General features: G+C 32.3%; 1 protein-coding gene across 1 annotated transcript; it reads left to right on the forward strand.

The window, feature by feature from the left end:
- The first annotated feature begins 214 nt into the window (after positions 1-214).
- Positions 215-12,095, forward strand: LOC131854290 (ionotropic receptor 40a). Its single transcript, XM_059205388.1, has 15 exons — positions 215-420; positions 1,231-1,324; positions 1,964-2,059; positions 3,660-3,796; positions 5,003-5,162; positions 5,534-5,640; positions 6,488-6,581; positions 6,976-7,134; positions 7,970-8,123; positions 8,500-8,732; positions 9,266-9,425; positions 9,828-9,924; positions 10,951-11,101; positions 11,741-11,834; positions 11,899-12,095. The coding sequence occupies exons 1-15, from the start codon at positions 215-217 to the stop codon at positions 12,093-12,095; spliced, it is 2,139 nt and encodes a 712-aa protein (XP_059061371.1).
- Positions 12,096-16,375: the final 4,280 nt, after the last annotated feature.

Here is a 16,375-nt window from a genome sequence, read left to right on the forward strand (position 1 = left end):
TTAACATGAGCTTATCATATTATTATCTATTATATATTATATACATTTATAAATCCCATATATAAGCGTATAAAAGCAATACAAGCTCAATCGAACATCGATAAGTAGGTCAAATTAATAAATTGTATGATTTGATTACGGCGTCCGGACAGGTGAAGTAAATAAAGGCTTGTAAAATTACATATGCTGGTTTTTCGTTGAAATCCAACGAAAAATGTTATTTGATTCATATAAAATGAAATACATTTTCTCATTACTGACATGTATCGATGTGGCTTATGGGTTTTTCGATATTGATGATATTACGTCGACAACTATGAGGAGACTCCCTCGGGGTTTTTCCTTGGCCGTGAAGGACATAGCGGAAGGTTTGCCAGCGAAGACTGTCACCATAGTTAGAGGGGAGTCTACCAACATCAGGTAAATATCAACGTAATAAATTTTAATGCGTTTGAAAAAAGATCTTGACCAGTAGGTCAAGGTTTTTTTTCAAACGCAATACATATTTCAACGGTAATATAAATAAAGTTAACTCAATACTATTATTAGTAGGAGACACTGATTAAGTAACCAAAATCCTTATCAGTTATTTAATATCATCAACGTTTATATATTATACTATCTGGCCCCGCAAACATAGTTTACATAAATTAAGATGGCTATTAAAAATAGGGGTTGATGGTAGAAGGGTGAAAATTATGGGTAGTTTGTTTGTTTTAACGTCATATTATGAAAAAAAAATAGCCCAAGAAATAAAAATCGGTCAAGTTTCGGAGGAACATGCTAACTAACATTGTGACACGAGAATTTTATATATATATGATATATGACTAATGAATTAGTGCTAGTTGGTAGTTTCTATTCACACATTCTAACTTAAAAATGTAAAGTTACAACTAAATAAAATAAAAAAGCAACACTGAAGTAACTTACTCGTTCTTGTCGTGATGAGACAGCTTTCCAAATGAGTGGTAGATTAAAAACTATGATTATTCAAAAGTGCTTGAAGTAATTTTTTTTTAATAAAGGATTTACTATTCTACAGTATCCAATATGTAGATTTATAAATAGGTTGGCAGGCTAAATACGCGATTATAATTTTTTTTATAGAAATGTACTTTGTTAAAAGCTGTTTGCGTGGATACCTGAGTCCCACTTACTTTTACTTCCACGTTTGCTTATAATATTAGTTATATCTATACTACATATTGCTGCATTATTTTCTTACAGATCCCAAGATATATTCGAGCTGCTTTGTTTATTAAATGACCATAATATTCAAGTTATCAATTTAAATATTACATCAAAAGAATATAAACACAAGGTACAAATTCGGTTAGATATTTACCATATAATTTAACACGCATGAATATTATATATATAATAATTACAGAACATGTCGTTATATATTGTTCAACAAATATAATAATATAACAAATATGCTAATAACATCCGAGAAAATAACAAGTATTAAAATATCAATTTTCTTGAATGTTTTTCAATACGCCATCTATAATTTTATAAATAAATCGACAGATGTCGTGTTTGGGTTATTTTTGCCGATTAATTAAATTAGTATTTGAATTTCATGTTCTATAACACGCATGTATATTATATATATATATATATATTTCTAGGATGTTATTAGCATATTTGTTGAACAATATTTAACGACATGTTCTGTAAATATTTCATTCTAACACACCATAAATTTTTACGTGAAATCTTAACACAGAAATAAACAGTTTTATCTTTGTCACAATATTACGGTTTTATTAATGTAATGAAAAATATGTTAAGTAAAAAATGTTTAACGAAAAATATATAAAGGCGATAGGGACTACGGTCTATAAAAAGACAGTACTTTTAATTAAAAGAAAGTTACTCACAGTTAGTTTAGAAATATATGAACACTAAGTTATACAACGTGATATATGACTTATGATTTCCCTATCTTTTACAGTACTACGAGTTCCTAAAAAAAGCACTGGATATATCAGAAGAACGTACAAGTTTAATACTGTGTGAACATAATGAATGCGAAAACATACTTATTGAGGTAATTACTATTTTAAAATATAATAACTGTAATCTCACACTCACTACATATATCACGAAAGATCATCTACACCAAAGGTTCCCAAACTTTCTAAGTCGTAGACCCCTTGCCATATTTTTCGGTTTTGGGTAGACCCTCCCAATCTTACCTGGTATAGATTTTTTTGTAAATTTCTAACTGTAGTAAAGTTTAGTGTTAAAACATAAAGTAAAAACAACAAGATGACCCCTTGCAGTTTGTCATAGACCCCTGGGTGTCGATAAAGACCACTTTGGGAATCACTGATCTACACCATAATATTGGTATTTAAAATTATTAGAAACACTTTGCATTGTAAAAAACAATCGATGTCTTTGAGTCAACTAGTCATCCATTGCTAGTGCAACTTAGTTGAAATGTAAAAAAATACCTTTATATAACCTAAAATTATCCGTGTTAAAACTCGTTTAAATATATTAATAATGATCGTTGTCTGTACATAGAAGGCAGGAGATGAACTATTACACTATTACATTTACCTGTTACTGGTGTACGTTCACTCATTACTATTATAGCTTGCGCTATTCCCTCGAGGTACACTTTGGAAAAAGTCTTCTGCGTTTACCTATTTCAACCGCGAATTTATAAACTGTGTTGAAATGAGATAAGGCAGCGAAATCACAGGACAAGAGGAATGACATTAGTCGTCCGAAATTGCAACAACATATTGATGGTACCATGGGAGTCACGTGATATCTTGGTGGCCGTAGTGCTTTTCATGTACGGTAATGTATACCTATATCCGGACCAAAAGTAACCGACACTGAGGGTGAAGCAATTGAAATCGAATCACAATGCGGCGTTCAAAGCGATCGGGACCTGGATCCTCCTTCATGAATGGGGGCAGCATGTTGGTGGGGACCAACATGCGGGCAGCATGAAGCCTTTCATGAAGGAGGACTACTGGCCAAAGGGGTTGGTGTATCAGCGCTACCGTGGCAGATTACCGTCGTCAGTGCCGTGACCATAAAACAATTTGAATTTATATTTATTTCTTAAGTATGTTAGTCTATAAGGTATTTATAATATTGACCACGTAGCCAGAATTAAATAAATAAATAAATTACCATCAGGTGAGTCATCAGCTTGTTTGCTATTTCCATTATATAAAAAAATTGTAACCAGAATACATTTAATGTCCTAATAAAAAGTAGTTATCTTTATAATGCCAAATATATATAGGTAGTGTAGGTATTAAATTTCATGGCGATTGAGCCGTTAACACGCTATAAGAGCTAAGAAAACTTTTGAAAGATATTTGAGATAAACTTGATCTGTATATTTATATAGTCCAACTAGGTAGTCGAAACTAGTTGCTAAGTCTCTTTATACATATTTTACTTTCTGTTTATATTTTAAAACATATTACTTTTCAGTTATTATATTTACACGATCAATAAATATTCCATGCACTGCCAATGATTGACAAAAAAAAATTGTAGGAAATGCCGTTCTTGTTGCTAAGTCTCCCAAACGCACTATACCTTTTGTATTGTGTGCTTTAAAGTTACATAAATAAATAATAATATTTATATAAATACTCATACATTGTAATCATCAGTTAACAGAGAATAATCTGATACACCGCACAATCCTGTACATCTTCTACTGGCCGAGTGGATCCATCAGTGACAGGTTCCTGTACACCATCAGGGAAGCGATGAGGGTTGCTGTCATCACCAACCCCAGAGACGGTGTGTGAGTACTCTAAACTTATGTAATTTTAAAAATGTTTTAACACATAAGTGAAAGGTACTAAATTAATAAATGATTTTCACTTGTACAGAGAAGCTATTTCTTTTTGTTTGTAAGAAACTAGTGATTATTTTAACAAACTCGCCTATAGACCGATGAAGAAGCCCATCAGCTTATTCAGTTCTTAAAATGCTATAAAAGTTTTGTCTAATTTGTGTTTATACAAGTTATCTACAAACTACAATTTTAGGTGAACTGCACATTAGTAATATTGTTTTGCCATGATTTTAGTTGTGGGCCTTTATTCATAGGCGATGTTATTTTTTTATTTTACAAGGCAAATTTAGAAAAGTTATCCTTAGAAAAATATGGTGATCGATTCATAAATAATCAATATTAAAACTAAAGTTACAACTAAAGAAAAAAATCTATACAGGTGTTACCAGTACCAAAAGTAACTTTACTGCCACACTACCGATGCTCGTTGGGAAACTATTAAAACAGCTGTCCAAGCAAACTAGTGAATAAAAAAAGCCAAACGTTTCCTCGGCTATAAGCAACAGAGGCTGATTGGCCCCGCCAGCGCCTACGGCTATTTCTAAAAATTACATTTCTCTCGAACGAAGCTCAATAAAGCTGCACGGAGAATACAAAGGTCCGAACTATCACGTACTTTGTAATTCGATTGGCCCGAACGCCGATTGAGACTTGGCCAAAACATATTTTATGACTGCCAAAGAAAATATACAATTTATTGGCTGCGAAATGATAAGCCTTTTATGTTTCCTGCGTTTGTTACGCAATTTTTTCAACAAATATATTTAATTATTTTCCCATACGACTATAGCTACTGGATCATCCGTCATGACGAACTTCTGGTAATAGTTTGTTTTGATCATTGCATTTGCTGAATTAATTACTGTAATTGTACATCTATGTTTAAAATGGATTTTATACTCGTAGATTATTTTCAAGAAGCCTAAGAGTTGTTATATAACAGAAATTATGTTCTAGTCTTCTCGATTCAATTTAACATTCCCTATGTTTCAGTAGAATATTTACGTTGTACTTTTGGTATCTTAATTTAGTTTTGGTACAATAGTAATACTCTATTTATTTCCTAATTTTGTTAAAGAAATTTCTTTCTTCTTTAAAAAATAGAAGGAGATATAGCTGAAGATGTAAGTATACATTTCAAATGTGTTTCAGTTTTCGAGTGTACTACAACCAAGCCACACCTGACCGTCTTCACCATTTCACCTTGGTAAACTGGTGGTCTGGTAGTTTATATAAATCGCCTGTTTTGCCACCGGCTGATAAAGTGTATCAAAACTTCAAAGGAAGGGTATTCCGCGTTCCCGTACTGCATGTAAGTTTATATTTATTAAAAAATACGTATTATAAAGCAATATCTCTCTGCATCTGTCTGTATATTTGCGATAATCTCAATAACTACTCTAACCTTATCGTGATATATTCTCGAACCTATATGTAATAGGTAGTATAGATATATTCTAAAAGCTTTATTGTATTTCTAAAGAAGATATAGAATTAGCTAGATAAATTCTAACTAAAAGATACCGAGAACTAAGAATTACAGAACCTTTATTGCTGCACGCGAAAATCACTAATTTCCCGATTTACCAATGCCATGTTTTTCAATCCAATTCATATAAAAAATGCGTTTAAACACGAAAACGATAAAAATAAACAATTTATAAAAATATGCTCGTACTTCAGGCACCACCTTGGCACTTTGTTAAATACAACAACGATTCTACAGTCAACGTGACAGGAGGGCGAGATGACAAATTGCTGGCTCTGCTCTCTAAAAAACTAAATTTCAGGTATGTCTTGGTAAGGAAAGTGTAAACTGTTTCTTACCTCATGTCTAATAATGAGGTTGTATTTTACAGACTTGGATAAGTTACAATCTATCTTATACTCCACCTGCTTAAATTAATTTGAGAAATATCATGCCGCATTGCATATAGAATAGACTAGAAGCAATCTTTATGCAAATAAAAGCACTTTTGTGTAGTCATTTTCTATGATTCTACAGCTACATTCAAAATGAAGACTCACCCGAGATAATGGTCTAGAAACTCGGGTGATACTCTTTTCAGACAAAGGTTATACAAATTTTAATGATTGTGATTTATTTTAGAATAAATAATCAAGTAGCACAAAATCCTAACGAATCAAAATCAAATCATTTCATTGCAGAATACAGTCCTTATATGTTTTAAGAATATATGTAATATTATTATGTCCAGTGTCTATAATACAATGAATATATTATATGCGCCGCTATACATACATTACTTGTACCTGTGCTTTACTTGATGCATTAATATGCATTATGAATCTCACTCAAAATGTAAATTTAAAATGATTATTTAAAAGAACAACACGCAAGTTTCGTACTCATTCTTCTTGTGATGAGACAGCTTTCCGAATGATCGGTAGATTAAAAATAAGGATAACTATGACTATTCAAAACTGCTTAAATTAAATTAATTTAAATAAAGGATTTTCTATTCTATTCTATTCTAATAATATCATTGTAATAAGTGATAAACTCTATTAGAGATTTATATTAATGTATTGAACATTGAAATATCTTATTTTCTTTCAGCCTACGGTTGTGATTCATTTGCTAATTTAATGTAACTTTTTTTTTATATTTAACAGATATAAATATTATGATCCGCCAGATAGAAGTCAGGGTTCCAGCATATCTGGCAACGGCACATTCAGAGGAACTCTTGGACTAATTTGGAAACGTGTTAGTTATTTTGAAACATTGTTTTTGTTTTCTTTAATATTCTTATTTTTTATTAATATTAAATAATTATCTATTAAGGTCGTAAGTCTCGGTAGTCTAGTGATTTAGTACACCTCCTTATTTCCGATGGTCGCAGATTCGATTCGAAAGTGGCACACATTTGTATTCATGACTACGATTGCTAGTATCGGTTTGGGTATTCTCTATGTATATTTTACATCATGTGAGAATCGAATACGTCACCATTGGAAGTAAGGCGATGTACTAAACCGCTAGATTACTAAGGAGTCAAAATATGAAATACTTGTGAAAAATAAACCTAAGTCTTTATAGATAGTTTGTTTGCTATTCCCATTGCATTTGGTTAACAAACACTTTATTACTTTTGTTACAGAAAGCAGACTTCTTCGTTGGTGACGTGACCATGACTTGGGAGCGTTTGCAAGCAGTAGAATTCTCATTCTTAACGTTAGCAGATTCTGGTGCTTTCTTAACTCACGCTCCAGCTAAACTAAGTGAAACGCTGGCCATCATAAGACCATTCCAGTGGGAGGTAAAGTTAACGATTACTTTATTAGGATTTATAATTTAAATGATATTAATTTTAAAATATTTATATATGTAATTAGAATGCCAAACAAACTATGGCCCTGATGGTAAATAACAACCGTAGCATATAAGCAGGAGCAGCATTATGGACATCATATGCCCCTCATGTATTGCCATTCCATGGCACTAAGGAGCCATGCCTCCATATCCTGTAATTTTACTGGCATATTTTACCCTTCACCCAAAACACAGCTTACAAAGCAAACTGCCTATGCGGTGATAGAGGTATTCACGCAAATTAATTAGTTTGTGTTGTCTGAAAATCTACGCTTATTCCATGCTAATAATTCATTCATTCATAATTTAAGAGCCACGTTCTTGTCGGTGGAGCTCTCGCCACTTTCCATGATCTTCCTCCTCTTTAAATGTTGATACGACACGACTCAAATTTTGTCTTTACTTTGCTTGAAGTAACTATGCCTTGGTCTTCCGATCTCCCTCTTTCCTTCTATTTTTTCCTCAATAAAAATCTTCATAAATACATCTTGCATTATTAAGTGTCCCAACATTTATAGTAATATTATAAATGCAAAATCGATTTATCTGTCTATTTATTGTTATTTTCCCGACTGAACAGCTGAACGGATCTTAATAAAATTTTATTTAAAGATAAATTATATCATTAGGATGAACATAATAAATCATAATTATAACTCTTGTATAATGTGGCCATTGCACCCTTGTCTATATATATATATATTGTTATACCAACTACAAATTAATGTACAGTTAGCAAGAAAGATTTATTCTATTCTATTCTACCTTACTTACCATCCCAGGTCTGGCCGCTGGTCTGTGCAACAGTTCTGGTGACTGGACCTGCTCTGTGGGTAGTGATCGCAGCGCCATCTTTGTGGCAGAGGCGACACTATAACCAATGGGGACTTCTCAATAACTGTTGCTGGTTCACGACTACTCTATTCTTGAGACAGTGTAAGATATTAAACTTATAGATAATTAAAAATAACTAATGTATTGTATTAATAACTAAACATAGAAAAATCACAACAAACTCATATTTAGGAACCGTTATAGCGGCTTCTATGTTGATTGTCGTGCCTAATCCTTGTTAATGTGTATTTATTTAGAATTTTTTTTTAAATAGCAACTCGTAAATTTCTATTAGTTCATCTTATGATGAGTCTGCTTTCCAAATGAGCGGTAGAATAAAATATGTGACTATTCAGAACTGCTTATATTAAGTTTACTTGAATAAAGATTATTTCTATTACTGTAGATATTCTTTACCATTACTTATTTTTGTAATATCATTTTAAAAATTAATGTTTATATTTACTTAATTTTACAGCATCTAGCAAAGAACCTTCTAAAACCCACAAAGCTAGATTAGTATCAGTTTTGGTATCTCTCGGAGCTACCTACGTTATTGGTGATATGTATTCGGCAAATCTAACAAGTCTCTTAGCACGGCCAGCTCGGGAGCAACCAATTGGAACACTACAGGCTTTAGAAGAGGCAATGAGGAACCGTGACTATGAACTTGTCGTCGAAAGACATAGTTCTTCATTAACCATTTTGGAGGTAAAATGATTTGGAACTCTCTCTTTCTCTTTTTAGGGTCTATTTTCCCAACAAAACTGTATGGATAAGTAAATGGATATTGCAAATTTACAAGCTAATTTTGATTTGTTTTTCCTATTTTTCTAAGCTCGCTAGCTGGTCTTTACAAAATTTCTCCGGCGAAAAGACTGGCAAATCCAAAGGCCACTCCAAACCCGCTGAAGGATTTATAGAGTTGCTGAAAGCCAATTCTTTGTTTTTATGTGTAAATTCTTTTAAATAGGTGTGTTGGCTTATGTCGGCCGAAGTAACGGCCATCTCCTCCCTGAATCTGATTTCAAAAGTGGTTAACTGACTTTGTTAGTAAACTTCTTCAAAGTTCTTCAGCTTGCTTATTATCTTCTTCAGATTTATCATCATTTCTACTATTCAGTTACCCCACAGATTAAACAAAGAATCATCAAAATCACCACAGATTTACCTTCCATCAATTTTAGTTGTTAAGACAAGAGAAAAAATTAAAGATGGAAACTCGAAATTTTTTTATTGTACAGAATGGGACAGGTGTATACGGTCGTCTCGCTAAATTAATGAGGCGACAACGTATCCAGCGTGTCCGTAGTGTAGAAGTGGGTGTGAGGATGGTACTCACACGCAAACATGTAGCCATCTTGGGAGGAAGAGAGACTCTCTATTATGATACTGAAAGATTTGGTACGTACAGTCCATTACATCTATTGCCGTAACATCTTTAAAAAATATACTGTCACAAATGGGGTAAGCAAAAGTATTGTCAACTATGTATATATGGTAAACGCAACACTGGACATGTTACAGCGAAATGTGCGTACATTTCGCTAGTTATATTTGAAACTAAGATCGCATGGGTCCACAACACCTCCATCTATCGGATAATTTTTATGATTTTATATCATTAATGGACCCACAAAGTTCTTTTTATATCTTCGAACTCATGACCTCTTGGATATAAGCCTGTCTGGGCAGTTACTACTAGGCCTCGTAACTCATTAGTTTAGTTGTTACCTCTCTGGTTTTATCTTACAAATAAAAGAGTGTAAATTGAACTGTAGCGAGATATTGTTTATTTATTTATAGGTTCCCACAATTTTCACTTAAGTGAAAAACTGTACACACGGTATTCTGCTATAGCTCTACAAACTGGGTGCCCTTACCTTGAAACCTTCAATAATGTGTAAGTACTATAATATACCAATAATGTGTATGTTTAGATACTTATATTTCACACAATATATGAATGTATGAATACGGATTTTCTAGTCTAGATCATCCACAAAAAATATTATTCATTTAGGTTACAGGCGATAGGCTCTTATGATATGTCGTATCTACTAATCTATACATCTATGCATATAAATAAAATTGGAGTGTCTGTTTGTAATATTGAAATAACCGTTTTTTACTACATGCATATGAATATAATTACGGTACATACACCAAAATAACATTTTTTACAATTTTTGTCCGTCTGTTTGTTTGTTCCGGCTAATCTCTGAAATGGCTGGACCGATTTTGACGGATTTTTTTTTGGTATGTAAGTGATGTAATAAAGAGTAACTTAAGCTACTTTTATTTTAGAAAATTAAAGTTAAATTCCACGCGGACGTAGTCGCGGGAACAGCTAGTTTATAAATAAAAATATATACCTAAAAATACTTTTATTCATGTAGGTTTCTCTTATGATATGTCAAATCTAATCAATATATATATTAACCTCTTATGCTGTAGACATCTATCTATACATCTGAAATAAGCACAGAATAAGAGATATAACATGTTAGTTCTCTGGAACGGCAACGCACGAGTGGTATCGCGGATGTCACATTTAGTTGCTAAACAAAGTTACCGCAGCGTCTGTTAGTTGTTTTCAATTTCAAAAACAATTTCAAAAACTACTGAACAGATTTTCATGCAGTTTTCATCTATCAATAGATTGGTTTCTTTGAAAACGCTAAATACTCTTGAAATTGTATTTTCATCGCTTTCTTATTACTTTTAGGAATAAGAAAACACATAAAAATAATAAAAAAACATAGTGAGAATGATGCTCTATTATAGTTTAAAAAGACCTAATTGGCATAGGTCTGCTATTTAGGTATGACCTTACAATATCCACTCATAGTGTTTGTAAAAGGATAAGATTTTTGTTTTTAATTCTTATTAATAAAAGTTTAATATTAATGGTGTTTCAATTTTTCAGAGTGATGACTCTATTCGAAGCTGGCATCCTTGCTAAAATGACTACCGACGAATACAAAAACCTACCAGAAAGATCAAGAAGATCGGAGCCTGTGACAGAGACTGATAAAGAAAGTAGTGACCTCACGGGAGAATCTATAGCTACATCTCAGGTACAATTATTATTATTATTAATCATCCTATTATTATAAATGGGAGACTGTGTTTTTCTGTAATATTTTCACAACTATACGAAACTTAATGAATTTTTACTAATTTATACCTAATTTTATTGTTTTAATGTTATATGTTATATATTTATATGTTATATATATACCTAACGTCGTCACTAAATGTTACCCGCGACTTCATCTGCTTTTTGTAGATAAAATATAGTTTATTTATCAAGTTCGATTTTATTGATATCCGGTTAGGCGTTTAGTTGTGAAAATGTTACAAACAGACAGACAGTTTCGCATTTATAATATTAGTATGAAGAATAATAACTTGATTGCCTCGACAGTCTAGTGGTTTAACACATCGACTTACTGGTTTTCGACTTTGATCTCAGGTTCGACTCCTGGGACGATACAAAGATTGTTATTCAAGAATATGATTGTTTGTATTGGTTCGAGATTATTATGTCAGTTAGTAAAAAAGAAATATTTAACTATGTGTATCAGTTGTTTAGTACTATTAACACAAACTGTACTTTGTTTATATCAGATGGGTTTGATTTAATTATTACATGTACTATTATTATTAGTTTTATTAGCAAAGAAAAAAATATAAACACACATCTCTGTATGCAGACGCAGGGGGAATCAACTAAAGGTTTGGAGCCCGTGTCTTTGACAATGTTACGAGGAGCCTTCTGCCTTTTGGGTATCGGATATCTTGTGGCAGGTAAGCTGTTGATTATTGTTTAACTAGTTTTCCATTTCGATTAACTAACAAAAAAAATTTTCAGCTCTAGCTTTGGGAATAGAAATACAAATACACAGACGGATCAAGAATCGAGTGACTATATCTGTACGTACAGAGACAAGAAGGGTGCCAAAATGTGTTCTATTAAGGAAGATTATAAAGAGCCTCAAAGATGTCTTGACAAGATTCATCAGAGCAATATTCAATTATATAGACAGGGCTTTAGGCCCAGGAATATAAGCTTAGATTATAAGTTCAGAATATAAATATAATGAAAGCTGTGAAAATGAAGCAAATAATAATAATAAGCTTGGACACTTCATATAGCGCCATCTAGTTCCAGACTAAGCAGAGATTATGTTATTGGTACTAGACAACTTATACTTAAATCCATTGTTCTGTAAATCTATACATATAAATAAAATTAGAGTGTCTGTTTGTAATATTGAAATAACCGTTTTTTACTACATACATACGGTACATACAAAAAAATAACATTCTTTACAATTTTTGTATGTCTGTTTGTTCCGGATAATCTCTTATATGGCTGGACAGATTTTGATGGGACTTTTTTTGACTGGTAGCTGATGTAATAAGGAGTAACTTAAGCTACTTTTATTTTAGAAAGATTCGTTTATTTTATAAAAAATAAATTTAAATTCCACGCTGACGAAGTCGCGAGTACAGCTAGTAGATATATGAATAATATACACAGAAAACGCCCATACAAATACTATTAGCATTCCAATTTTTTAATTTAATATGAGTACTGTCAAATGGCAAAATTAAATATAAGTAGGTAAATAAATAGTATATAACAAAACAATGCAGTCATAGTTATCAGAGCAGACCAGTCCCAGCCCACATTTGAAATTTATTGCAAAAGTTTTATATTTGATTAGACTATATGGTTGATCAATCAGTTATTTTGATAAATAAGTGTATAACACTATAGATTAATGAACAAGAAATTTGCATGTATTCTAATATATATGAATACTAACATATAAATTATATGAACGTACAAATTTAGGGCCGTTTTATTAAATTCTCATTCAGCGGCATACAAACAAACAAAAAGCCGTAATTTACTCAGCCGATTCACTCGGGACCCCAATAAAATGAATGTCCTATGAGAATAGAGTCATTGTAAGACATAACACCGAGGGTTGGTGACACACGGCTCTCTGGAATACAAAATAACATAAAACCGTTTACACAAATGTTGTTCAACTTTTTATACTTCATGTGAATTAAAATTTGCTAATTCATAACACAATAAGAATCACAGTTATCAGATCAGATCAGTACATCGTACAAGTAACATGGATATTACTTGTACAAAAATAGGGGTGACACCTAATCATACTTGATAACCATCAAAAAGATGTTTGATAATTGTGTAAAAGATAACATTCATAAAAGAAAATTAATCTCAAATATGACGGCGGATAGGCTTCAGTAGTAGAAGACACATTGCACCGACTCCAAATACTTTTTTAATCCTGGACAATGCAGACGGTACCATCTAGTTCTAACCTAAGCAGTGCTTGAGTTATGGGTACTAAACAAACGATAAATATATATTTTTTTTAAGTACATATCATATTCATGAATACAAGTGTTTGCATACGAGGAATCGAACCTGCGACTATCAGAAGAGGTTGTCGCAATGAAAATAAAACAATGACGAACTGCAAGTTGCTTGACATCAGTTCAGGACGTGTACCATAAACAACTAGGACCGAGCCGTCCTCATTGAATTAGAAGAGGAGCGAAAGCCCACTAATGAAGTTAATCCGAGCCAAGACAGTAACATCGTCTGTTGCGCGAAACATCCGTGTAACACGCCCCGAATTACACTAATTTGCTTACTTACTTCCATTTACAAATAAAACATTAGGAGATAGATATAAATTAGTTTTGTGACGTTTGACGACATTAGTGACGTACTGTTCAATAACAAATACAAGGCCTGTAGTAAAACTTTAATTATTTACAAAAGGCATGTTTATAGGGACTTCGATGCTTGTAAAGTTTGTTTTATTTAAATGTAACTGGAATGAAAACCATGTTGAAGACTCACCTGACAGAATGCGGCAATCATTACTAAGGAGATTTTGTAAATAATTCAAGTTACACTAAAGATGTTGTATCTGTTATTGAACGGTACATCACTAAAATTAGTTATTCGTCAAAAAACTAATTTATATTTATCTCATAATATTCTATTTTTAGGTTAGCCTTTGTCTTTCTCGAGGACACTGAAGATATGTCTATATATAATACCCTATAATTTCACTGCTAATATACATTAGTTGTATAGGTCCAAGCCTAAGCCCAGATAGAGTGTGAATCTGAACCAGTATCACCAAGAAACAAAGTCTAAATCTAGTAATACATTTTAGAACATTCAGGCTTTGAACACGTAGCTGCGCTGATTGTATGAAATGTTTAAAAATTATTTTCTCTTTTGCACTTTACTATTTTGGGGATGTAGGAGCAATTTCATAAATGACTTTCGAGTTTTACTTTAGTATAAACCGTAACGTATCCCCATGAAAAAATCATTGCAAATTTATTATTACAAGTACCTAATGAATCAGCAGTCAGTCTCTTACGGAGTAGTGAAATACAACCTTATAGATACACAAACTGTATGTATGTGTGTCACAGCTATTTTTCACAGTAACTACAATTGCTATCGACTTGAAATTTGGCACAGTTGAAGAAGTCATTTGCCAGAAACTATTCCCAGAAAGAATTTCAGGAATATTTTTATTAAAATCAACTAGGGGGAAAAACTGAGGAGGTAATTTTTATGCGTCTTATCAAATAATTTCGAATATTTCCTTTCCTTTACAGTGCGAGTATCGTGGCGTAGTGATTTACTACTTCCGACTTAAACTAACTAACTAACTAGTTTCTCATCATCAACTTCTTCCTTATCCCATTCATTTGGGATCAGCGTAGTATATTTTTCTCTTCAACCCTGTCGCAGTCATCTCTCTTTTCACTCCCTTTCTATCGCCTTTCACACAATCCATCCATCTCTTTTTCGGCATTCATCTGCTCTTATAACTACCTAAGGATTCAAGATTGCAATGTTTCTGATTACCCCATCTGGTAAAACTATCGTGAATATTTCAGTTTATTTCCTTTCCTTTAGATCGTCTAAATCGAAAATAACTCAAGCAAATTACTTCAATCTGACTGCTTTTCATGAGAAGATTCAGCAGCGATGAATTTTTCATTTTCTATTTATTATTCTAAATCTGGCTGTCTATATATAAAGCGGAACAGTTTGAAATCGTTTATCTCTAGAAATACTAGTCAGAATTTAAAAAAAAAATTTCGGAGTTAAATTTTTTTTAAAGAAGATGCTGAGTAAAAGAAAAAGTTAGTATAAAAGCTAAACTAAAAAAAATAGAATATGTAGACGCTGTTGTGATGCACTAGGATCGAGAGACGAGAGTGGCCGCTATTTATTTTACAATAAACAGTGTGTGAAATTGCAGGATATATCTGGTATATGTATGTATTTAGAAATATTCAGAATCTATCGAAATATAAACCAAAAAATAATTTCAATCGTTTTTATATATACGGTCTTGGTAGTCTAGTGGTTTAGCACACGTCTAGTTTGCGATGGTCGCTGGTTCAACATTTGTATTCATGAATATGATTGTTTGTATTAGTCTAGGTATTTTCTATATTATTTATTTATCAATTTTGTTGTATGCATATAAGATATTTCCAAAAATATCAAGTTATAATACAGAAAATAAATGCGGTAATGTGAACATTATAATTTAGTTTCATTATAAATATCTGTCAAAATATCTTTTGTCAGTGAACTGGTTGGTACCTGCTAGTTTAATAGGATCCCGACCTAGAGAGAAATCTGGACGCAATTATGTCGACGTCTTCGCATAAATCGTGCTTGTCAGATGGTAGATATCAAGTTAATTTGGAACTACGAATATACATCAAAACATCGGAGAAATCTTGTTTGCGAGCTATAATTTAAAGCCCAACATAGACGTTACGCTCTAACGGCTGTCAGATGTATAACCATGTAAACCTCTCTATATATCTATGTTATTTTTTATTGAGTATTTTGAAAAATTAATCTATAAATGAACCGTATATCTGGAATCTGTTACTGTTTTATATTTTTCTAAACCACACAATGGTTGTTGATTTAGATTTCATATATTGATGATGATGATTAACAAAAAAAATATTCAAAAGTAAATTTATGCCCAAATATTCTGATCATCAGGATATTCGTTTTGATACACGTGAATGCCAAGCTTGCGAGATAGTGCGGGGAGATGTTATTGAAGCAAGTAACTAACCACTAGACTATTCAAATTGTCTATTACATGAACATTAGCGTTGTGAGAGGCAGATTTCGTGGAAAGCCGTCATACCATAATACCATAATTTGATGACCTCTGCCACACCTATTTCTGACTCCAAATCTGCCAAATAATTATCTACTAGCTAGATATTTG

This window comes from Achroia grisella, unplaced genomic scaffold (assembly GCF_030625045.1).
Source record: "Achroia grisella isolate CSIRO2021 unplaced genomic scaffold, CSIRO_AGI_Agris_v1 utg976, whole genome shotgun sequence".
NCBI lineage: Eukaryota > Metazoa > Arthropoda > Insecta > Lepidoptera > Pyralidae > Achroia > Achroia grisella.

Coding starts and splice junctions, on each gene's coding strand:
- LOC131854290 (XM_059205388.1), top strand. CDS start 215: ATGTTATTTGATTCATATAAAATGAAATACATTTTCTCATTACTGACA. Junction 421..1,230: donor GGGGAGTCTACCAACATCAG/GTAAATATCAAC, acceptor ATTTTCTTACAG/ATCCCAAGATATATTCGAGC. Junction 9,925..10,950: donor CTTGAAACCTTCAATAATGT/GTAAGTACTATA, acceptor TCAATTTTTCAG/AGTGATGACTCTATTCGAAG.